Raw genomic sequence first — 26,095 nt, forward strand, 5'->3', positions numbered from 1 at the left:
TGTTACTTAAAGGCTCTAGTGACCCCCAGTCCGGCTGTGGAGAGTGTCCTGTTAGTTAAAGGATCCAGTGACCCCCAGTCCAGCTGTGGAGAGTGTCTTGTTAGTTAAAGGATCCAGTGACCCCCAGTCCAGCTGGGGAGAGTGGAGAGTGTCTTGTTAGTTAAAGGATCCAGTGACCCCCAGTCCGGCTGTGGAGAGTGTCTTGTTACTTAAAGGATCCAGTGACCCCCAGTCCAGCTGGGGAGAGTGTCTTGTTACTTAAAGGATCCAGTGACTTCCAGTCCAGCTGGGGAGAGGGGAGAGTGTCTTGTTAGTTAAAGGATCCAGTGACCCCCAGTCCAGCTGTGGAGAGTGGAGAGTGTCTTGTTAGTTAAAGGATCCAGTGACCCCCAGTCCAGCTGTGGAGAGTGGAGAGTGTCTTGTTAGTTAAAGGATCCAGTGACCCCCAGTCCAGCTGTGGAGAGTGGAGAGTGTCTTGTTAGTTAAAGGATCCAGTGACCCCCAGTCCAGCTGTGGAGAGTGGAGAGTGTCTTGTTAGTTAAAGAATCCAGTGACCCCCAGTCCAGCTGTGGAGAGTGGAGAGTGTCTTGTTAGTTAAAGGATCCAGTGACCCCCAGTCCAGCTGTGGAGAGTGTCTTGTTAGTTAAAGGATCCAGTGACCCCCAGTCCAGCTGTGGAGAGTGGAGAGTGTCTTGTTACTTAAAGGATCTAGTGACCCCCAGTCCGGCTGTGGAGAGTGTCCTGTTAGTTAAAGGATCCAGTGACCCCCAGTCCAGCTGTGGAGAGTGTCTTGTTAGTTAAAGGATCCAGTGACCCCCAGTCCAGCTGGGGAGAGTGGAGAGTGTCTTGTTAGTTAAAGGATCCAGTGACCCCCAGTCCGGCTGTGGAGAGTGTCTTGTTACTTAAAGGATCCAGTGACCCCCAGTCCAGCTGGGGAGAGTGTCTTGTTACTTAAAGGATCCAGTGACGTCCAGTCCAGCTGGGGAGAGGGGAGAGTGTCTTGTTAGTTAAAGGATCCAGTGACCCCCAGTCCAGCTGTGGAGAGTGGAGAGTGTCTTGTTAGTTAAAGGATCCAGTGACCCCCAGTCCAGCTGTGGAGAGTGGAGAGTGTCTTGTTAGTTAAAGGATCCAGTGACCCCCAGTCCAGCTGTGGAGAGTGTCTTGTTAGTTAAAGGATCCAGTGACCCCCAGTCCAGCTGTGGAGAGTGGAGAGTGTCTTGTTAGTTAAAGGATCCAGTGACCCCCAGTCCAGCTGTGGAGAGTGTCTTGTTAGTTAAAGGATCCAGTGACCCCCAGTCCAGCTGTGGAGAGTGGAGAGTGTCTTGTTAGTTAAAGGATCCAGTGACCCCCAGTCCAGCTGTGGAGAGTGTCTTGTTAGTTAAAGGATCCAGTGACCCCCAGTCCAGCTGGGGAGAGTGGAGAGTGTCTTGTTAGTTAAAGGATCCAGTGACCCCCAGTCCAGCTGTGGAGAGTGTCTTGTTAGTTAAAGGATCCAGTGACCCCCAGTCCAGCTGGGGAGAGTGGAGAGTGTCTTGTTAGTTAAAGGATCCAGTGACCCCCAGTCCAGCTGTGGAGAGTGTCTTGTTAGTTAAAGGATCCAGTGACCCCCCAGTCCAGCTGGGGAGAGTGTCTTGTTAGTTAAAGGACCCAGTGACCCCCAGTCCAGCTGTGGAGAGTGGAGAGTGTCTTGTTAGTTATAGGATCCAGTGACCCCCAGTCCAGCTGTGGAGAGTGGAGAGTGTCTTGTTAGTTAAAGGATCCAGTGACCCCCAGTCCAGCTGTGGAGAGTGTCTTGTTAGTTAAAGGATCCAGTGACCCCCAGTCCAGCTGTGGAAAGTGGAGAGTGTCTTGTTAGTTAAAGGATCCAGTGACCCCCAGTCCAGCTGTGGAGAGTGTCTTGTTAGTTAAAGGATCCAGTGACCCCCAGTCCAGCTGGGGAGAGTGGAGAGTGTCTTGTTAGTTAAAGGATCCAGTGACCCCCAGTCCAGCTGTGGAGAGTGTCTTGTTAGTTAAAGGATCCAGTGACCCCCAGTCCAGCTGGGGAGAGTGGAGAGTGTCTTGTTAGTTAAAGGATCCAGTGACCCCCAGTCCAGCTGTGGAGAGTGGAGAGTGTCTTGTTAGTTAAAGGATCCAGTGACCCCCAGTCCAGCTGTGGAGAGTGTCTTGTTAGTTAAAGGATCCAGTGACCCCCAGTCCAGCTGTGGAGAGTGGAGAGTGTCTTGTTAGTTAAAGGATCCAGTGACCCCCAGTCCAGCTGTGGAGAGTGGAGAGTGTCTTGTTAGTTAAAGGATCCAGTGACCCCCAGTCCAGCTGTGGAGAGTGTCTTGTTAGTTAAAGGATCCAGTGACCCCCAGTCCAGCTGTGGAGAGTGGAGAGTGTCTTGTTAGTTAAAGGATCCAGTGACCCCCAGTCCAGCTGTGGAGAGTGTCTTGTTAGTTAAAGGATCCAGTGACCCCCAGTCCAGCTGTGGAGAGTGGAGAGTGTCTTGTTAGTTAAAGGATCCAGTGACCCCCAGTCCAGCTGTGGAGAGTGTCTTGTTAGTTAAAGGATCCAGTGACCCCCAGTCCAGCTGGGGAGAGTGGAGAGTGTCTTGTTAGTTAAAGGATCCAGTGACCCCCAGTCCAGCTGTGGAGAGTGTCTTGTTAGTTAAAGGATCCAGTGACCCCCAGTCCAGCTGGGGAGAGTGGAGAGTGTCTTGTTAGTTAAAGGATCCAGTGACCCCCAGTCCAGCTGTGGAGAGTGTCTTGTTAGTTAAAGGATCCAGTGACCCCCCAGTCCAGCTGGGGAGAGTGTCTTGTTAGTTAAAGGACCCAGTGACCCCCAGTCCAGCTGTGGAGAGTGGAGAGTGTCTTGTTAGTTATAGGATCCAGTGACCCCCAGTCCAGCTGTGGAGAGTGGAGAGTGTCTTGTTAGTTAAAGGATCCAGTGACCCCCAGTCCAGCTGTGGAGAGTGTCTTGTTAGTTAAAGGATCCAGTGACCGCCAGTCCAGCTGTGGAGAGTGGAGAGTGTCTTGTTAGTTAAAGGATCCAGTGACCCCCAGTCCAGCTGTGGAGAGTGTCTTGTTAGTTAAAGGATCCAGTGACCCCCAGTCCAGCTGGGGAGAGTGGAGAGTGTCTTGTTAGTTAAAGGATCCAGTGACCCCCAGTCCAGCTGTGGAGAGTGTCTTGTTAGTTAAAGGATCCAGTGACCCCCAGTCCAGCTGGGGAGAGTGGAGAGTGTCTTGTTAGTTAAAGGATCCAGTGACCCCCAGTCCAGCTGTGGAGAGTGGAGAGTGTCTTGTTAGTTAAAGGATCCAGTGACCCCCAGTCCAGCTGTGGAGAGTGTCTTGTTAGTTAAAGGATCCAGTGACCCCCAGTCCAGCTGTGGAGAGTGTCTTGTTAGTTAAAGGATCCAGTGACCCCCAGTCCAGCTGTGGAGAGTGTCTTGTTAGTTAAAGGATCCAGTGACCCCCAGTCCAGCTGGGGAGAGTGGAGAGTGTCTTGTTAGTTAAATGATCCAGTGACCCCCAGTGCAGCTGTGGAGAGTGTCTTGTTAGTTAAAGGATCCAGTGACCTCCAGTCCAGCTGGGGAGAGTGGAGAGTGTCTTGTTAGTTAAAGGATCCAGTGACCCCCAGTCCTGCTGTGGAGAGTGTCTTGTTAGTTAAAGGATCCAGTGACCCCCAGTCCAGCTGGGGAGAGTGGAGAGTGTCTTGTTAGTTAAAGGATCCAGTGACCCCCAGTCCAGCTGTGGAGAGTGTCTTGTTAGTTAAAGGATCCAGTGACCCCCAGTCCAGCTGTGGAGAGTGGAGAGTGTCTTGTTACTTAAAGGATCTAGTGACCCCCAGTCCAGCTGTGGAGAGTGGAGAGTGTCTTGTTAGTTAAAGGATCCAGTGACCCCCAGTCCAGCTGTGGAGAGTGTCTTGTTAGTTAAAGGATCCAGTGACCCCCAGTCCAGCTGTGGAGAGTGGAGAGTGTCTTGTTAGTTAAAGGATCCAGTGACCCCCAGTCCAGCTGTGGAGAGTGGAGAGTGTCTTGTTAGTTAAAGGATCCAGTGACCCCCAGTCCAGCTGTGGAGAGTGTCTTGTTAGTTAAAGGACCCAGTGACCCCCAGTCCAGCTGTGGAGAGTGGAGAGTGTCTTGTTAGTTATAGGATCCAGTGACCCCCAGTCCAGCTGTGGAGAGTGGAGAGTGTCTTGTTAGTTAAAGGATCCAGTGACCCCCAGTCCAGCTGTGGAGAGTGTCTTGTTAGTTAAAGGATCCAGTGACCCCCAGTCCAGCTGTGGAAAGTGGAGAGTGTCTTGTTAGTTAAAGGATCCAGTGACCCCCAGTCCAGCTGTGGAGAGTGTCTTGTTAGTTAAAGGATCCAGTGACCCCCAGTCCAGCTGGGGAGAGTGGAGAGTGTCTTGTTAGTTAAAGGATCCAGTGACCCCCAGTCCAGCTGTGGAGAGTGTCTTGTTAGTTAAAGGATCCAGTGACCCCCAGTCCAGCTGGGGAGAGTGGAGAGTGTCTTGTTAGTTAAAGGATCCAGTGACCCCCAGTCCAGCTGTGGAGAGTGGAGAGTGTCTTGTTAGTTAAAGGATCCAGTGACCCCCAGTCCAGCTGTGGAGAGTGTCTTGTTAGTTAAAGGATCCAGTGACCCCCAGTCCAGCTGTGGAGAGTGGAGAGTGTCTTGTTAGTTAAAGGATCCAGTGACCCCCAGTCCAGCTGTGGAGAGTGGAGAGTGTCTTGTTAGTTAAAGGATCCAGTGACCCCCAGTCCAGCTGTGGAGAGTGTCTTGTTAGTTAAAGGATCCAGTGACCCCCAGTCCAGCTGTGGAGAGTGGAGAGTGTCTTGTTAGTTAAAGGATCCAGTGACCCCCAGTCCAGCTGTGGAGAGTGTCTTGTTAGTTAAAGGATCCAGTGACCCCCAGTCCAGCTGTGGAGAGTGGAGAGTGTCTTGTTAGTTAAAGGATCCAGTGACCCCCAGTCCAGCTGTGGAGAGTGTCTTGTTAGTTAAAGGATCCAGTGACCCCCAGTCCAGCTGGGGAGAGTGGAGAGTGTCTTGTTAGTTAAAGGATCCAGTGACCCCCAGTCCAGCTGTGGAGAGTGTCTTGTTAGTTAAAGGATCCAGTGACCCCCAGTCCAGCTGGGGAGAGTGGAGAGTGTCTTGTTAGTTAAAGGATCCAGTGACCCCCAGTCCAGCTGTGGAGAGTGTCTTGTTAGTTAAAGGATCCAGTGACCCCCCAGTCCAGCTGGGGAGAGTGTCTTGTTAGTTAAAGGACCCAGTGACCCCCAGTCCAGCTGTGGAGAGTGGAGAGTGTCTTGTTAGTTATAGGATCCAGTGACCCCCAGTCCAGCTGTGGAGAGTGGAGAGTGTCTTGTTAGTTAAAGGATCCAGTGACCCCCAGTCCAGCTGTGGAGAGTGTCTTGTTAGTTAAAGGATCCAGTGACCGCCAGTCCAGCTGTGGAGAGTGGAGAGTGTCTTGTTAGTTAAAGGATCCAGTGACCCCCAGTCCAGCTGTGGAGAGTGTCTTGTTAGTTAAAGGATCCAGTGACCCCCAGTCCAGCTGGGGAGAGTGGAGAGTGTCTTGTTAGTTAAAGGATCCAGTGACCCCCAGTCCAGCTGTGGAGAGTGTCTTGTTAGTTAAAGGATCCAGTGACCCCCAGTCCAGCTGGGGAGAGTGGAGAGTGTCTTGTTAGTTAAAGGATCCAGTGACCCCCAGTCCAGCTGTGGAGAGTGGAGAGTGTCTTGTTAGTTAAAGGATCCAGTGACCCCCAGTCCAGCTGTGGAGAGTGTCTTGTTAGTTAAAGGATCCAGTGACCCCCAGTCCAGCTGTGGAGAGTGTCTTGTTAGTTAAAGGATCCAGTGACCCCCAGTCCAGCTGTGGAGAGTGTCTTGTTAGTTAAAGGATCCAGTGACCCCCAGTCCAGCTGGGGAGAGTGGAGAGTGTCTTGTTAGTTAAATGATCCAGTGACCCCCAGTGCAGCTGTGGAGAGTGTCTTGTTAGTTAAAGGATCCAGTGACCTCCAGTCCAGCTGGGGAGAGTGGAGAGTGTCTTGTTAGTTAAAGGATCCAGTGACCCCCAGTCCTGCTGTGGAGAGTGTCTTGTTAGTTAAAGGATCCAGTGACCCCCAGTCCAGCTGGGGAGAGTGGAGAGTGTCTTGTTAGTTAAAGGATCCAGTGACCCCCAGTCCAGCTGTGGAGAGTGTCTTGTTAGTTAAAGGATCCAGTGACCCCCAGTCCAGCTGTGGAGAGTGGAGAGTGTCTTGTTACTTAAAGGATCTAGTGACCCCCAGTCCAGCTGTGGAGAGTGGAGAGTGTCTTGTTAGTTAAAGGATCCAGTGACCCCCAGTCCAGCTGTGGAGAGTGTCTTGTTAGTTAAAGGATCCAGTGACCCCCAGTCCAGCTGTGGAGAGTGGAGAGTGTCTTGTTAGTTAAAGGATCCAGTGACCCCCAGTCCAGCTGTGGAGAGTGGAGAGTGTCTTGTTAGTTAAAGGATCCAGTGACCCCCAGTCCAGCTGTGGAGAGTGTCTTGTTAGTTAAAGGATCCAGTGACCCCCAGTCCAGCTGTGGAGAGTGGAGAGTGTCTTGTTAGTTAAAGGATCCAGTGACCCCCAGTCCAGCTGTGGAGAGTGTCTTGTTAGTTAAAGGATCCAGTGACCCCCAGTCCAGCTGTGGAGAGTGGAGAGTGTCTTGTTAGTTAAAGGATCCAGTGACCCCCAGTCCAGCTGTGGAGAGTGTCTTGTTAGTTAAAGGATCCAGTGACCCCCAGTCCAGCTGGGGAGAGTGGAGAGTGTCTTGTTAGTTAAAGGATCCAGTGACCCCCAGTCCAGCTGTGGAGAGTGTCTTGTTAGTTAAAGGATCCAGTGACCCCCAGTCCAGCTGGGGAGAGTGGAGAGTGTCTTGTTAGTTAAAGGATCCAGTGACCCCCAGTCCAGCTGTGGAGAGTGTCTTGTTAGTTAAAGGATCCAGTGACCCCCCAGTCCAGCTGGGGAGAGTGTCTTGTTAGTTAAAGGACCCAGTGACCCCCAGTCCAGCTGTGGAGAGTGGAGAGTGTCTTGTTAGTTATAGGATCCAGTGACCCCCAGTCCAGCTGTGGAGAGTGGAGAGTGTCTTGTTAGTTAAAGGATCCAGTGACCCCCAGTCCAGCTGTGGAGAGTGTCTTGTTAGTTAAAGGATCCAGTGACCGCCAGTCCAGCTGTGGAGAGTGGAGAGTGTCTTGTTAGTTAAAGGATCCAGTGACCCCCAGTCCAGCTGTGGAGAGTGTCTTGTTAGTTAAAGGATCCAGTGACCCCCAGTCCAGCTGGGGAGAGTGGAGAGTGTCTTGTTAGTTAAAGGATCCAGTGACCCCCAGTCCAGCTGTGGAGAGTGTCTTGTTAGTTAAAGGATCCAGTGACCCCCAGTCCAGCTGGGGAGAGTGGAGAGTGTCTTGTTAGTTAAAGGATCCAGTGACCCCCAGTCCAGCTGTGGAGAGTGGAGAGTGTCTTGTTAGTTAAAGGATCCAGTGACCCCCAGTCCAGCTGTGGAGAGTGTCTTGTTAGTTAAAGGATCCAGTGACCCCCAGTCCAGCTGTGGAGAGTGTCTTGTTAGTTAAAGGATCCAGTGACCCCCAGTCCAGCTGTGGAGAGTGTCTTGTTAGTTAAAGGATCCAGTGACCCCCAGTCCAGCTGGGGAGAGTGGAGAGTGTCTTGTTAGTTAAATGATCCAGTGACCCCCAGTGCAGCTGTGGAGAGTGTCTTGTTAGTTAAAGGATCCAGTGACCTCCAGTCCAGCTGGGGAGAGTGGAGAGTGTCTTGTTAGTTAAAGGATCCAGTGACCCCCAGTCCTGCTGTGGAGAGTGTCTTGTTAGTTAAAGGATCCAGTGACCCCCAGTCCAGCTGGGGAGAGTGGAGAGTGTCTTGTTAGTTAAAGGATCCAGTGACCCCCAGTCCAGCTGTGGAGAGTGTCTTGTTAGTTAAAGGATCCAGTGACCCCCAGTCCAGCTGGGGAGAGTGGAGAGTGTCTTGTTGTTTAGTGGATTATCCATCTCTCTACTCTTTGGAGAAATAAATAGTGTCCATCCAAACTCAGAAATACGAAGAATAAAACCAAGACCTCGAGTTTTATGTTTCATCTTGCTTTTGATTTTGCTGTTGTACTCTGAAGTACATTTATATAATAGTATTTGATTTTTGCTGTTGTACTCCAAAGTACCTGTATAGAATAGTATTTGAATAAACTAGTGAATGAAAGGCAGTCTTTGAAAATCCCAGCATGGTGATTTGAGATTGCATTGAGACTGGAGCAGCTCTGTAGAAAATCTGGTCTCTTTGTCAGAAGCTGTTGACAAAATAGACAAGCGCTTAGACATGGCCTTGCATACAGTACAATACAATAAATGACATTCCATAGACACAATGCTGAGCTTCTGTATGCAAAGTCAACGTTCCATCTCTTCACCTCTGAATCGTTCCTCCTCTTTCTCTCCCCTCTCCCTTCTTACAGAGTTCTTCCTGGAGCTCCTCGACAACAGTGAGAAATCCCTGAATAACATGTTCACGCGGACCTACGGGAAGCTGTACATGCAGAACAGTGAGCTGTTCCAGGACCTGTTCACGGAGCTGAAGCGTTACTACACTGGGGGGAACGTCAACCTGGAGGAGATGCTGAATGACTTCTGGTCCCGTCTGCTAGAGAGGATGTTTCAGCTGCTGAACTCTCAGTACCACTTCACCGACGACTACTTGGAGTGCGTCAGTAAATACACTGACCAGCTGAAGCCTTTCGGTGACGTGCCCAGGAAACTAAAGGCCCAGGTTACGAGGGCCTTCATCGCTGCAAGGACCTTCGTCCAGGGCCTCATGGTGGGCAGGGAGGTGGCTAACAGGGTGGCTAAGGTACGTTACTCAGTTTATGGTCTTCTCACCCGAATCCTGACCCTGACCCTAACTCTGACCCTGACTCTGACCCTGATCCTAACTCTGACCCTAACTCTGACCCAGACCCTAACTCTGACCCAGACCCTAACTCTGACCCTAACTCTGACCCAGACCCTAACTCTGACCCTAACTCTGACCCAGATCCTAACTCTGACCCTAACTCTGACCCTGACCCTAACTCTAACCCTAACTCTGACCCAGACCCTAACTCTGACCGTAACTTTGACCCTGACCCTAGCTCTGACCCAGACCCTAACTCTGACCCTAACTCTGACCCTAACTCTAACTCTGATAATGCACTACCCAATTTCCAAAATTGCACCTTGTGCATTCTACTATTACAACTATGAAGAGGAAGTAGAAAGCACCCAGTTTGGAAAGCAGTGACCTAGAGGACCATCTGGTAACCTCTCACCTGTTCTGTCTGGCTCTGGGGGTGTACTCCACAATGCCTGAGGCTCAGCTGCTGATCTCTTAATGGAATGCATGGGGCTGACTGGCTATGCCTGGGGCTCAGCTGCTGATCTCTTAATGGAATGCATGGGGCAGACTAGCTATGCCTGGGGCTCAGCTGCTGATCTCTTATTGGAATGCATGACAACAACAGCTGGTTGTGATGGTGTATGGAATGACAACAACAGCTGGTTGTGATGGTGTATGGAAGGACAACAACAGCTGGTTGTGATGGAGTATGTAATGACAACAACAGCTGGTTGTGATGGTGTATGGAAGGACAACAACAGCTGGTTGTGATGGTGTATGTAATGACAACAACAGCTGGTTGTGATGGTGTATGTAATGACAACAACAGCTGGTTGTGATGGTGTATGTAATGACAACAACAGCTGGTTGTGATGGTGTATGGAATGACAACAACAGCTGGTTGTGATGGTGTATGGAATGACAACAACAGCTGGTTGTGATGGAGTATGGAAGGACAACAACAGCTGGTTGTGATGGTGTATGTAATGACAACAACAGCTGGTTGTGATGGTGTATGTAATGACAACAACAGCTGGTTGTGATGGTGTATGGAAGGACAACAACAGCTGGTTGTGATGGTGTATGGAATGACAACAACAGCTGGTTGTGATGGTGTATGTAATGACAACAACAGCTGGTTGTGATGGTGTATGTAATGACAACAACAGCTGGTTGTGATGGTGTATGTAATGACAACAACAGCTGGTTGTGATGGTGTATGTAATGACAACAACAGCTGGTTGTGATGGTTTATGGAATGACAACAACAGCTGGTTGTGATGGTGTATGTAATGACAACAACAGCTGGTTGTGATGGTGTATGTAATGACAACAACAGCTGGTTGTGATGGTGTATGGAAGGACAACAACAGCTGGTTGTGATGGTGTATGTAATGACAACAACAGCTGGTTGTGATGGTGTATGGAAGGACAACAACAGCTGGTTGTGATGGTGTATGGAAGGACAACAACAGCTGGTTGTGATGGTGTATGGAAGGACAACAACAGCTGGTTGTGATGGTGTATGGAAGGACAACAACAGCTGGTTGTGATGGTGTATGGAAGGACAACAACAGCTGGTTGTGATGGTGTATGGAAGGACAACAACAGCTGGTTGTGATGGTGTATGGAATGACAACAACAGCTGGTTGTGATGGTGTATGGAAGGACAACAACAGCTGGTTGTGATGGTGTATGTAATGACAACAACAGCTGGTTGTGATGGTGTATGGAAGGACAACAACAGCTGGTTGTGATGGTGTATGGAAGGACAACAACAGCTGGTTGTGATGGTGTATGGAAGGACAACAACAGCTGGTTGTGATGGTGTATGTAATGACAACAACAGCTGGTTGTGATGGTGTATGGAAGGACAACAACAGCCCAAGTGATGGAAAAGGTGTCTGTGAGGAATGTCCAGACTATGTTGTTGTATCATTCGTTATGCCGGTGAAGAGCCGCGTTGGAGCTGATATCCCCAGTGAATTGATGTTGATCTGTTGTTGTCTGCTTGAGTTACAGCAGGGTCTCGTTAGATTTAACAGAGAAAGCATCAAGGTAGTGACTTCATTGTGCCTCAGATTGGTCCACCGAGTGAGTCTACTGTGCGCCATTGTTTAGGATGGACTATTACTCAACAGACAATGCTTTTTCTTCCTATTAATTCCTCTGGATATAATGACAACCAATCACACGGCTTCCTCACAACATGACCTGGTAATGACATGACGTATCCATTTTGGTTTCCGTGTTACACTTGCAATTTTATACAATTACAAGGGGGCTTGAAGTGGTTGAATTTGGAGCTCAACAGATTTACCTGGTTGTGATGGTGTATGAATACCTGGTTTACCTGGTTGTGATGGTGTATGATTACCTGGTTTACCTGGTTGTGATGGTGTATGAATACCTGGTTTACCTGGTTGTGATGGTGTATGAATACCTGGTTTACCTGGTTGTGATGGTGTATGAATACCTGGTTTACCTGGTTGTGATGGTGTATGAATACCTGGTTTACCTGGTTGTGATGGTGTATGAATACCTGGTTTACCTGGTTGTGATGATGTATGAATACCTGGTTTACCTGGTTTTGATGGTGTATGAATACCTGGTTTACCTGGTTGTGATGGTGTATGAATATCTGGTTTACCTGGTTGTGATGGTGTATGAATACCTGGTTTACCTGGTTGTGATGGTGTATGAATACCTGGTTTACCTGGTTGTGATGGTGTATGAATACCTGGCTTACCTGGTTGTGATGGTGTATGAATACCTGGTTTACCTGGTTGTGATGATGTATGAATACCTGGTTTACCTGGTTTTGATGGTGTATGAATACCTGGTTTACCTGGTTGTGATGGTGTATGAATATCTGGTTTACCTGGTTGTGATGGTGTATGAATACCTGGTTTACCTGGTAGTGATGGTGTATGAATACCTGGTTTACCTGGTTGTGATGGTGTCTGAATACCTGGTTTACCTGGTTGTGATGGTGTATGAATACCTGGTTTACCTGGTTGTGATGGTGTATGAATACCTGGTTTACCTGGGAAATCAGACGTTTCCTCCGTTTAAGGACAAGTCCTTGTTGTAGCTGAATATCTGATGTTATTTCCTTTATTTTAAATCCGTTTGTTGTGAGACGGTGGCGTCGCGAACCGGCTCAAAGTAACATAAAGGGAGACAATGTGGAGGTAAGGAACAACAAAATATATTTATTAACTGAAGTAAACTAAATGTAATTTGTGTAGTCAGTAGTCAGTAGTGTAAGTGGGTTGCCTGCATAAATGTGACAATGAGGGGTGTTGAAAGGTGCCAATGCAAACCAACAAAAACAGCCACAAAAAAAGCCACAACTAAAATCAGTGTCTGCATGGAGAGAGTCTCCTCAATGACTGGGAGAAGAGGTGTATTTATCCCGGGACACAGCATCTAACGTCGGTTTCAACTTGGCCCTCCGTTTAAAAAAAAAAAACGCTATTCATGGAGATTAGTGCTACCGCTATTCATGGAGAGATTAGTGCTACTGCTATTCATGGAGAGATTAGTGCTACCGCTATTCATGGAGAGATTAGTGCTACCGCTATTCATGGAGAGATTAGTGCTACCGCTATTCATGGAGAGATTAGTGCTACCGCTATTCATGGAGAGATTAGTGTTACCGCTATTCATGGAGAGATTAGTGTTACCGCTATTCATGGAGAGATTAGTGCTACCGCTATTCATGGAGAGATTAGTGCTACCGCTATTCATGGAGATTAGTGCTACCGCTATTCATGGAGAGATTAGTGCTACCGCTATTCATGGAGAGATTAGTGCTACCGCTATTCATGGAGAGATTAGTGCTACCGCTATTCATGGAGAGATTAGTGTTACCGCTATTCATGGAGAGATTAGTGCTACCGCTATTCATGGAGAGATTAGTGCTACCGCTATTCATGGAGAGATTAGTGCTATCGCTATTCATGGAGGGATTAGTGCTACCGCTATTCATGGAGAGATTAGTGCTACCGCTATTCATGGAGAGATTAGTGCTACCGCTATTCATGGAGAGATTAGTGCTACCGCTATTCATGGAGAGATTAGTGCTATTCTCACACATGTGACAATGAAATAATCATCTGAATATCAATAGCAAGGCCTAAAACACATGTCAAAATGTAATAGTCCTCTGAATATCAATAGCAAGGCCTAAAACACATGTCATAATGTAATAGTCCTCTGAATATCAATAGCAAGGCCTAAAACACATGTCATAATGTAATAGTCCTCTGAATATCAACAGCAAGTCCTAAAACACATGTCATAATGTAATAGTCCTCTGAATATCAATAGCAAGGCCTAAAACACATGTCATAATGTAATAGTCCTCTGAATATCAATAGCAAGTCCTAAAACACATGTCATAATGTAATAGTCCTCTGAATATCAATAGCAAGTCCTAAAACACATGTCATAATGTAATAGTCCTCTGAATATCAATAGCAAGGCCTAAAACACATGTCATAATGTAATAGTCCTCTGAATATCAATAGCAAGGCCTAAAACACATGTCATAATGTAATAGTCCTATGAATATCAATAGCAAGGCCTAAAACACATGTCATAATGTAATAATCCTATGAATATCAATAGCAAGGCCTAAAACACATGTCATAATGTAATAGTCCTCTGAATATCAATAGCAAGGCCTAAAACACATGTCATAATGTAATAGTCCTCTGAATATCAATAGCAAGGCCTAAAACACATGTCATAATGTAATAGTCCTCTGAATATCAATAGCAAGGCCTAAAACACATGTCATAATGTAATAATCCTATGAATATCAATAGCAAGGCCTAAAACACATGTCATAATGTAATAGTCCTCTGAATATCAATAGCAAGGCCTAAAACACATGTCATAATGTAATAGTCCTCTGAATATCAATAGCAAGGCCTAAAACACATGTCATAATGTAATAGTCCTCTGAATATCAATAGCAAGGCCTAAAACACATGTCATAATGTAATAGTCCTCTGAATATCAATAGCAAGGCCTAAAACACATGTCATAATGTAATAATCCTATGAATATCAATAGCAAGGCCTAAAACACATGTCATAATGTAATAGTCCTCTGAATATCAATAGCAAGGCCTAAAACACATGTCATAATGTAATAGTCCTCTGAATATCAATAGCAAGGCCTAAAACACATGTCATAATGTAATAATCCTATGAATATCAATAGCAAGGCCTAAAACACATGTCATAATGTAATAGTCCTCTGAATATCAATAGCAAGGCCTAAAACATAATTTGAAGTGGTAATTTAATACTTTTGACATTTTACATGTTCTATATTAGGATCTATCTGTCCAGTATATAAATCAAACAAATGTATAACACTGAGGTCCTTGAAAATAACAATTAAGTGGTTGAAAATGTCCCTGAAAGTCCTTGAATTTGCCTCGTCAATGTCTGTATGAGCCCTGCTTAATAACGGATGCATGGTCCCAGACCTGTGTTGTTGTATAGGATGTATGGTGTTGAAGGCCACTAGTGTGAAAATCAATAGTGTGAAGGACCAGCAGTGTGAAATGTGCTTGTCTTTACAATGCCCTGCTTCTGTTATTCTCCTTTACAATGCCCTGCTTCTGTTATTCTCCTTTACAATGCCCTGCTTCTGTTATTCTCCTTTACAATGCCCTGCTTCTGTTATTCTCCTTTACAATGCCCTGCTTCTGTTATTCTCCTTTACAATGCCCTGCTTCTGTTATTCTCCTTTACAATGCCCTGCTTCTGTTATTCTCCTTTACAATGCCCTGCTTCTGTTATTCTCCTTTACAATGCCCTGCTTCTGTTATTCTCCTTTACAATGCCCTGCTTCTGTTATTCTCCTTTACAATGCCCTGCTTCTGTTATTCTCCTTTATTATCCTGCCTATTGAACTATATACAAGTCTCATCAAAAAGAAGAAGTCAACATCTTGACAATGATTATTACCTAGTTCCCCTTGGTCCTCTCTGAGCAGTGTTGTCTTATAGTTGATGTTGTGTGAAGATTAAACCATCCCTCTGAATTAAACGGTCTGTTAGAGACACTATGCAGAAATCACTCCTCCGTTTCCCCGGTTGTAAAACTCGAATAGTTCACCTCTTTTCAGTTTATGGGACAAAACAAGCGAGTGTAGTGTAGTTAGAATCATTGTACCATCTAAACCCGCTGTGAAAATATAGAATATAAATATATTAGTCATAACCCAAAATATTGTATTTTCAGCTGTTTGAAGCTGGTGTATAAAACCGAAAGCAAAAGATGCTTAAACGGAACTTCAATTACCGGAGGCATAGACATACAGCACATAGACATACAGCACATAGACATACAGCACATAGGCATACAGCACATAGGCATACAGCACATAGACATACAGCACATAGACATACAGCACATAGACATACAGCACATAGACATACAGCACATAGACATACAGCACATAGACATACAGCACATAGACATAGAGCACATAGACATACAGCACATAGACATACAGCACATAGACATAGAGCACATAGACGTACAGCACATAGACATACAGCACATAGACGTACAGCACATAGACATACAGCACATAGACATACAGCACATAGACATACAGCACATAGATATACAGCACATAGACATACAGCACATAGACATAGAGCACATAGACGTAAAGCACATAGATGTACAGCACATAGGCATACAGCACATAGACATACAGCACATAGACATACAGCACATAGACATACAGCACATAGACATACAGCACATAGACATACAGCACATAGACATACAGCACATAGACATAGAGCACATAGACATACAGCACATAGACATACAGCACATAGACATAGAGCACATAGACGTACAGCACATAGACATACAGCACATAGACGTACAGCACATAGACATACAGCACATAGACATACAGCACATAGACATACAGCACATAGATATACAGCACATAGACATACAGCACATAGACATAGAGCACATAGACGTAAAGCACATAGACGTACAGCACATAGACGTACAGCACATAGACGTACAGCACATAGACATACAGCACATAGACAAACAGCACATAGACGTACAGCACATAGAACAGAAATGTTTTATTTTACCTTAATTTAAACTTTATTTAACAAGACAAGTCAGTTAAGAACAAATTATTATTTACACTGAGGGTCTACCAGGTTAACCAGTTGGTTAACCAGTGGGTTAACCGGTGGGTTAACTGCCTTGTTCAGGGGCAGAACGACTTTGTCAGCTCGGGGATTCGATCCAGCAACCTTTCGTTCTCTGGCCCACCGCTCTAACCACTAGGTGACCTGCCGCACCATCTCTGGCCCACCGCTCTAACCACTAGGTGACCTGCCGCACCATCTCTGGCCCACCGCTCTAACCACTAGGTGACCTGCCGCACCATCTCTGGCCCACCGCTCTAACCACTAGGTGACCTGCCGCACCATCTCTGGCCCACCGCTCTAACCACTAGGTGACCTGCCGCACCATCTCTGGCCCACCGCTCTAACCACTAGGTGACCTGCCGCACCATCTCTGGCCCACCGCTCTAACCACTAGGCGACCTGCCGCACCATCTCTGGCCCACCGCTCTAACCACTAGGTGACCTGCCGCACCATCTCTGGCCCACCGCTCTAACCACTAGGTGACCTGCCGCACCATCTCTGGCCCACCGCTCTAACCACTAGGTGACCTGCCGCACCATCTCTGGCCCACCGCTCTAACCACTAGGTGACCTGCCGCACCATCTCTGGCCCACCGCTCTAACCACTAGGTGACCTGCCGCACCATCTCTGGCCCACCGCTCTAACCACTAGGTGACCTGCCGCACCATCTCTGGCCCACCGCTCTAACCACTAGGTGACCTGCCGCACCATCTCTGGCCCACCGCTCTAACCACTAGGTGACCTGCCGCACCATCTCTGGCCCACCGCTCTAACCACTAGGTGACCTGCCGCACCATCTCTGGCCCACCGCTCTAACCACTAGGCGACCTGCCGCACCATCTCTGGCCCACCGCTCTAACCACTAGGCGACCTGCCGCACCATCTCTGGCCCACCGCTCTAACCACTAGGTGACCTGCCGCACCATCTCTGGCCCACCGCTCTAACCACTAGGTGACCTGCCGCACCATCTCTGGCCCACCGCTCTAACCACTAGGTGACCTGCCGCACCATCTCTGGCCCACCGCTCTAACCACTAGGTGACCTGCCGCACCATCTCTGGCCCACCGCTCTAACCACTAGGTGACCTGCCGCACCATCTCTGGCCCACCGCTCTAACCACTAGGTGACCTGCCGCACCATCTCTGGCCCACCGCTCTAACCACTAGGTGACCTGCCGCACCATCTCTGGCCCACCGCTCTAACCACTAGGCGACCTGCCGCACCATCTCTGGCCCACCGCTCTAACCACTAGGTGACCTGCCGCACCATCTCTGGCCCACCGCTCTAACCACTAGGTGACCTGCCGCACCATCTCTGGCCCACCGCTCTAACCACTAGGTGACCTGCCGCACCATCTCTGGCCCACCGCTCTAACCACTAGGTGACCTGCCGCACCATCTCTGGCCCACCGCTCTAACCACTAGGTGACCTGCCGCACCATCTCTGGCCCACCGCTCTAACCACTAGGTGACCTGCCGCACCATCTCTGGCCCACCGCTCTAACCACTAGGTGACCTGCCGCACCATCTCTGGCCCACCGCTCTAACCACTAGGTGACCTGCCGCACCATCTCTGGCCCACCGCTCTAACCACTAGGTGACCTGCCGCACCATCTCTGGCCCACCGCTCTAACCACTAGGTGACCTGCCGCACCATCTCTGGCCCACCGCTCTAACCACTAGGTGACCTGCCGCACCATCTCTGGCCCACCGCTCTAACCACTAGGTGACCTGCCGCACCATCTCTGGCCCACCGCTCTAACCACTAGGTGACCTGCCGCACCATCTCTGGCCCACCGCTCTAACCACTAGGTGACCTGCCGCACCATCTCTGGCCCACCGCTCTAACCACTAGGTGACCTGCCGCACCATCTCTGGCCCAACGCTCTAACCACTAGGTGACCTGCCGCACCATCTCTGGCCCACCGCTCTAACCACTAGGTGACCTGCCGCACCATCTCTGGCCCACCGCTCTAACCACTAGGTGACCTGCCGCACCATCTCTGGCCCACCGCTCTAACCACTAGGTGACCTGCCGCACCATCTCTGGCCCACCGCTCTAACCACTAGGTGACCTGCCGCACCATCTCTGGCCCACCGCTCTAACCACTAGGTGACCTGCTGCACCATCTCTGGCCCACCGCTCTAACCACTAGGCGACCTGCCGCACCATCTCTGGCCCACCGCTCTAACCACTAGGTGACCTGCTGCACCATCTCTGGCCCACCGCTCTAACCACTAGGTGACCTGCCGCACCATCTCTGGCCCACCGCTCTAACCACTAGGCGACCTGCCGCACCATCTCTGGCCCACCGCTCTAACCACTAGGCGACCTGCCGCACCATCTCTGGCCCACCGCTCTAACCACTAGGTGACCTGCTGCACCATCTCTGGCCCACCGCTCTAACCACTAGGTGACCTGCTGCACCATCTCTGGCCCACCGCTCTAACCACTAGGTGACCTGCCCCACCATCTCTGGCCCACCGCTCTAACCACTAGGTGACCTGCCGCACCATCTCTGGCCCACCGCTCTAACCACTAGGTGACCTGCCGCACCATCTCTGGCCCACCGCTCTAACCACTAGGTGACCTGCCGCACCATCTCTGGCCCACCGCTCTAACCACTAGGTGACCTGCCCCACCATCTCTGGCCCACCGCTCTAACCACTAGGTGACCTGCCGCACCATCTCTGGCCCACCGCTCTAACCACTAGGTGACCTGCCGCACCATCTCTGGCCCACCGCTCTAACCACTAGGTGACCTGCCCCACCATCTCTGGCCCACCGCTCTAACCACTAGGTGACCTGCCGCACCATCTCTGGCCCACCGCTCTAACCACTAGGTGACCTGCCGCACCATCTCTGGCCCACCGCTCTAACCACTAGGTGACCTGCCGCACCAAAATCTACCGTTTTGAAGTGACATGTTTAATCAGGAATTATAGACGAGAAAATATAGAAAACAAACATACAGCTTTTTGAATATGTTGTTTTGTCAGCTAATACTTTGCTATAAGAAAAATAAATCTGTTTATCAGATCATAAATACCAACCTTTAATGAGAAATAATATGAATAGCACTAGGCTACATGGCTTAGTGGTGAAATCTCCCGGTTAAACCTCTTTGGCTTTTTACTTACAACAGTTATGTAAGCCCTGTTTTCACTGACATCCACATTCATCTTATATAACGTAATGGTGCTGAAGAGAGATGATGTGTTGCGTTACACGACAGTTTGAAAGAGATTCCACTAACACATCACGTGTTGCTTTTCCACTCACTCACCTTCGTTTGTTGACCACCAACAATCGTTACTAATGATTAGGACAATTGGCTTGTTGTTTTGAGCTGCTTTAGGCTTTGGGGTTTAGTCTTCAGACAGTTTATGTAAATGAGGGTGTTTCCTCTGGCCCCTGAGAGGAGAAGGGCTTAAAGACGCTGCGGTCTGACAGTGATACAATGCTGCTGTATCACCTCCATTGGTCCTCTGAGCGGAGAGAGATAGAGGGAGAGAGACGGAGGGAGAGGGACAGGGGGTAGAGAGATGGATGGAGAGAGATAGAGGGAGAGAGATAGAGGGAGAGAGACAAGGGGTAGAGAGATGGATGGAGAGAGATAGAGGGAGAGAGATAGAGGGAGAGAGATAGAGGGAGAGAGATGGAGGGAGAGGGAGAGAGACGGAGGGAGAGAGACAGGGGGTAGAGAGATGGAGGGAGGGAGAGGGACAGGGGGTAGAGAGATGGAGGGAGGAGAGGGACAGGGGGTAGAGAGATGGAGGGAGAGGGACAGGGGGTAGAGAGAGGGAGCGAGAGGGACAGGAGGTAGAGATTTGGAGGGAGGGAGAGGGACAGGAGGTAGAGAGATGGAGCGAGAGGGACAGGGGGTAGAGAGATGGAGGGAGGGAGAGGGACAGGGGGTAGAGAGATGGAGGGAGGGAGAGGGACAGGGGCTAGAGAGATGGAGGGAGAGGGACTGGGGGTAGAGAGATGGAGAGAGGGAGAGGGACAGGGGGTAGAGAGATGGAGGGAGAGGGACAGGGGGTAGAGAGATGGAGGGAGGGAGAGAGAGATGGAGGGTGTGGTTGGCAGACGTTTTGTTGGACCAAGTATTTAATTTAATTCTAGTGTTATAGCCTTTCCCCCAACACCACATCCCTGACCTTTACTCTGTTGATTACAGCCTGACCTTTTCTCTGTTGAGGTATATAGATATAGGGGTAACTGGGGTCTAGAGATATAGGGGTAACTGGGGTCTAGAGATATAGGGGTAACTGGGGTCTAGAGATATAGGGGTAACTGGGGTCTGGAGATATAGGGGTAACTGAGGTATAGAGATATAGGGGTAACTGGGGTCTAGATATATAGGGGTAACTGAGGTATAGAGATATAGGGGTAACAGAGGTATAGAGATATAGGTGTAACTGAGGTCTAGATACAGTATATAGGGGTAACTGGGGTCTGGAGAAATAGGGGTAACTGGGGTCAGAGAGGAAGAGAGAGGAGAGGGGAAGCGACAGAGAGGAAGAGAGAAGAGAGGGGAAGAGACAGAGAGGAAGAGATTGAGGGAGAGAGGAAGAGAGAGAGGAAGAGAGAGAGAGGGAGAGAGAGTAGAGGGGAAGCGACAGAGAGGAAGAGAGAAGAGAGGGGAAGCGACAGAGAGGAAGAGTGGAAGTCACTTGACAGGACAAATCACCTTGACCTGAGATTCACCTCCTCAATGTCTTGCTGGTTCAGATTCACCCTCGGTGCTCGCTGCTCTTTTCAGCCATAAATAGCCAGTATGACTTCTGGGCCCAGCGGACTCAACTCAGTCCCATGACTGCATATAGAGTCCATTAAAACATCAAGCACTGTACCCTTTCCTTCAACTTGATTCAAATTGAAAATTGCGTGGACATACTGTTTTTAGATCAGTTACATCCTATAATTAATTTCAATACTTGATCTGTTTTAGAAATCTGCGTTTCTCCGAGGACTGTAGTTGAAAGCAGACAGGTGGACAGATACCACACCTCTCCTCCAGTAAGGTTGAACCTGTCTCTAATCAACAGACAGACACCACACCTCTCCTCCAGTAAGGTTGAACCTGTCTCTAATCAACAGACAGATACCACACCTCTCCTCCAGTAAGGTTGAACCTGTCTCTAATCAACAGACAGACACCACACCTCTCCTCCAGTAAGGTTGAACCTGTCTCTAATCAACAGACAGACACCACACCTCTCCTCCAGTAAGATTGAACCTGTCTCTAATCAACAGACAGATACCACACCTCTCCTCCAGTAAGGTTGAACCTGTCTCTAATCAACAGACAGATACCACACCTCTCCTCCAGTAAGGTTGAACCTGTCTCTAATCAACATACAGACACCACACCTCTCCTCCAGTAAGGTTGAACCTGTCTCTAATCAACAGACAGATACCACACCTCTCCTCCAGTAAGGTTGAACCTGTCTCTAATCAACATACAGACACCACACCTCTCCTCCAGTAAGGTTGAACCTGTCTCTAATCAACAGACAGACACCACACCTCTCCTCCAGTAAGGTTGAACCTGTCTCTAATCAACAGACAGATACCACACCTCTCCTCCAGTAAGGTTGAACCTGTCTCTAATCAACAGACAGATACCACACCTCTCCTCCAGTAAGGTTGAACCTGTCTCTAATCAACAGACAGACACCACACCTCTCCTCCAGTAAGGTTGAACCTGTCTCTAATCAACAGACAGACACCACACCTCTCCTCCAGTAAGGTTGAACCTGTCTCTAATCAACAGACAGACACCACACCTCTCCTCCAGTAAGGTTGAACCTGTCTCTAATCAACAGACAGATACCACACCTCTCCTCCAGTAAGGTTGAACCTGTCTCTAATCAACAGACAGATACCACACCTCTCCTCCAGTAAGGTTGAACCTGTCTCTAATCAACATACAGACACCACACCTCTCCTCCAGTAAGGTTGAACCTGTCTCTAATCAACAGACAGATACCACACCTCTCCTCCAGTAAGGTTGAACCTGTCTCTAATCAACAGACAGATACCACACCTCTCCTCCAGTAAGGTTGAACCTGTCTCTAATCAACAGACAGATACCACACCTCTCCTCCAGTAAGGTTGAACCTGTCTCTAATCAACAGACAGATACCACACCTCTCCTCCAGTAAGGTCGAACCTGTCTCTAATCAACATACAGACACCACACCTCTCCTCCAGTAAGGTTGAACCTGTCTCTAATCAACAGACAGATACCACACCTCTCCTCCAGTAAGGTTGAACCTGTCTCTAATCAACAGACAGACACCACACCTCTCCTCCAGTAAGGTTGAACCTGTCTCTAATCAACATACAGACACCACACCTCTTCTCCAGTAAGGTTGAACCTGTCTCTAATCAACAGACAGACACCACACCTCTCCTCCAGTAAGGTTGAACCTGTCTCTAATCAACATACAGACACCACACCTCTCCTCCAGTAAGGTTGAACCTGTCTCTAATCAACATACAGACACCACACCTTTCCTCCAGTAAGGTTGAACCTGTCTCTAATCAACATACAGACACCACACCTCTCCTCCAGTAAGGTTGAACCTGTCTCTAATCAACATACAGACACCACACCTCTCCTCCAGTAAGGTTGAACCTGTCTCTAATCAACAGACAGACACCACACCTCTCCTCCAGTAAGGTTGAACCTGTCTCTAATCAACATACAGATACCACACCTCTCCTCCAGTAAGGTTGAACCTGTCTCTAATCAACAGACAGATACCACACCTCTCCTCCAGTAAGGTTGAACCTGTCTCTAATCAACATACAGACACCACACCTCTCCTCCAGTAAGGTTGAACCAGTCTCTAATCAACATACAGACACCACACCTCTCCTCCAGTAAGGTTGAACCTGTCTCTAATCAACAGACAGATACCACACCTCTCCTCCAGTAAGGTTGAACCTGTCTCTAATCAACAGACAGTGTGAGGTGTTTTCATGTTTCTAATAACTAAAGGTGTTTTCATGTCTCTGTGTTAATAACTACAGGTGTTTTCATGGCTCTAATAACTACAGGTGTTTTCATGTTTCTAATAACTACAGGTGTTTTCATGTCTCTGTGTTAATAACTACAGGTGTTTTCATGGCTCTGTGTTAATAACTACAGGTGTTTTCATGGCTCTGTGTTAATAACTACAGGTGTTTTCATGGCTCTGTGTTAATAACTACAGGTGTTTTCATGGCTCTGTGTTAATAACTACAGGTGTTTTCATGGCTCTGTGTTAATAACTACAGGTGTTTTCATGTCTCTAATAACTACAGGTGTTTTCATGTCTCTAATAACTACAGGTGTTTTCATGTCTCTAATAACTACAGGTGTTTTCATGGCTCTAATAACTACATGTGTTTTCATGGCTCTAATAACTACAGGTGTTTTCATGTCTCTAATAACTACAGGTGTTTTCATGGCACTGTGTTAATAACGACAGGTGTTTTCATGTCTCTAATAACTACAGATGTTTTCATGGCTCTGTGTTAATAACTACAGGTGTTTTCATGTCTCTAATAACTACAGGTGTTTTCATGTCTCTAATAACTACAGGTGTTTTCATGTCTCTAATAACTACAGGTGTTTTCATGGCACTGTGTTAATAACTACAGATGTTTTCATGTCTCTAATAACTACAGGTGTTTTCATGTCTCTAATGACTACAGGTGTTTTCATGTCTCTAATAACTACAGGTGTTTTCATGTCTCTAATAACTACAGGTGTTTTCATGTCTCTGTGTTAATAACTACAGGTGTTTTCATGTCTCTAATAACTACAGATGTTTTCATGTCTCTAATGACTACAGGTGTTTTCATGTCTCTAATAACTACAGGTGTTTTCATGTCTCTAATAACTACAGGTGTTTTCATGTCTCTGTGTTAATAACTACAGGTGTTTTCATGTCTCTAATAACTACAGGTGTTTTCATGTCTCTAATAACTACAGGTGTTTTCATGTCTCTAATAACTACAGGTGTTTTCATGGCTCTGTGTTAATAACTACAGGTGTTAACATGTCTCTGTTTTAATAACTACAGGTGTTTTCATGTCTCTAATAACTACAGGTGTTTTCATGTCTCTAATAACTACAGGTGTTTTCATGTCTCTAATAACTATAGGTGTCTTCATGTCTCTAATAACTACAGGTGTTTTCATGGCTCTGTGTTAATAACTACAGGTGTTAACATGTCTCTGTGTTAATAACTACAGGTGTGTTCATGTCTCTAATAACTACAGGTGTTTTCATGTCTATAATAACTACATGTGTTTTCATGTCTCTGTGTTAATAACTACAGGTGTTTTCATGTCTCTGTGTTAATAACTACAGGTGTTTTCATGTCTCTGTGTTAATAACTACAGGTGTTTTCATGTCTCTTATAACTACAGGTGTTTTCATGTCTCTAATAACTACAGGTGTTTTCATGTCTCTAATAACTACAGGTGTTTTCATGTCTCTGTGTTAATAACTACAGGTGTTTTCATGTCTCTAATAACTACAGGTGTTTTCATGTCTCTGTGTTAATAACTACAGGTGTTTTCATGTCTCTAATAACTACAGGTGCTTTCATGGCTCTAATAACTACATGTGTTTTCATGGCTCTAATAACTACAGGTGTTTTCATGTCTCTAATAACTACAGGTGTTTTCATGGCACTGTGTTAATAACTACAGGTGTTTTCATGTCTCTAATAACTACAGATGTTTTCATGGCTCTGTGTTAATAACTACAGGTGTTTTCATGTCTCTAATAACTACAGGTGTTTTCATGTCTCTAATAACTACAGGTGTTTTCATGTCTCTAATAACTACAGGTGTTTTCATGGCACTGTGTTAATAACTACAGATGTTTTCATGTCTCTAATAACTACAGGTGTTTTCATGTCTCTAATGACTACAGGTGTTTTCATGTCTCTAATAACTACAGGTGTTTTCATGTCTCTAATAACTACAGGTGTTTTCATGTCTCTGTGTTAATAACTACAGGTGTTTTCATGTCTCTAATAACTACAGATGTTTTCATGTCTCTAATGACTACAGGTGTTTTCATGTCTCTAATAACTACAGGTGTTTTCATGTCTCTAATAACTACAGGTGTTTTCATGTCTCTGTGTTAATAACTACAGGTGTTTTCATGTCTCTAATAACTACAGGTGTTTTCATGTCTCTAATAACTACAGGTGTTTTCATGTCTCTAATAACTACAGGTGTTTTCATGGCTCTGTGTTAATAACTACAGGTGTTAACATGTCTCTGTTTTAATAACTACAGGTGTTTTCATGTCTCTAATAACTACAGGTGTTTTCATGTCTCTAATAACTACAGGTGTTTTCATGTCTCTAATAACTATAGGTGTCTTCATGTCTCTAATAACTACAGGTGTTTTCATGGCTCTGTGTTAATAACTACAGGTGTTAACATGTCTCTGTGTTAATAACTACAGGTGTGTTCATGTCTCTAATAACTACAGGTGTTTTCATGTCTCTAATAACTACATGTGTTTTCATGTCTCTGTGTTAATAACTACAGGTGTTTTCATGTCTCTGTGTTAATAACTACAGGTGTTTTCATGTCTCTGTGTTAATAACTACAGGTGTTTTCATGTCTCTTATAACTACAGGTGTTTTCATGTCTCTAATAACTACAGGTGTTTTCATGTCTCTAATAACTACAGGTGTTTTCATGTCTCTGTGTTAATAACTACAGGTGTTTTCATGTCTCTAATAACTACAGGTGTTTTCATGTCTCTGTGTTAATAACTACAGGTGTTTTCATGTCTCTAATAACTACAGGTGTTTTCATGGCTCTGTGTTAATAACTACAGGTGTTTTCATGTCTCTAATAACTACAGGTGTTTTCACGTCTCTGTGTTAATAACTACAGGTGTTTTCATGTCTCTAATAACTACAGATGTTTTCATGTCTCTAATAACTACAGGTGTTTTCATGTCTCTGTGTTAATAACTACAGGTGTT

At 47.0% G+C, this 26,095-nt stretch overlaps 1 protein-coding gene across 2 annotated transcripts in view; it reads left to right on the forward strand.

Annotated features, from left to right (window-relative positions):
• LOC118947131 (glypican-6) overlaps positions 1 to 26,095 on the forward strand; it is a 418,221-nt gene that overhangs the window by 214,116 nt on the left and 178,010 nt on the right. For both annotated transcript variants that reach the window (XM_090206985.1, XM_090206986.1), the window contains exon 3: positions 8,444 to 8,835. In XM_090206985.1, coding sequence (XP_090063111.1) covers positions 8,444 to 8,835 — 392 coding nt within the window. The remainder of the gene's footprint in view (positions 1 to 8,443; positions 8,836 to 26,095) is intronic.

Source organism: Oncorhynchus mykiss, chromosome 18, assembly GCF_057628025.1.
Source record: "Oncorhynchus mykiss isolate SJ-2025 chromosome 18, ASM5762802v1, whole genome shotgun sequence".
Classification (NCBI taxonomy): Eukaryota; Metazoa; Chordata; class Actinopteri; order Salmoniformes; family Salmonidae; genus Oncorhynchus; species Oncorhynchus mykiss.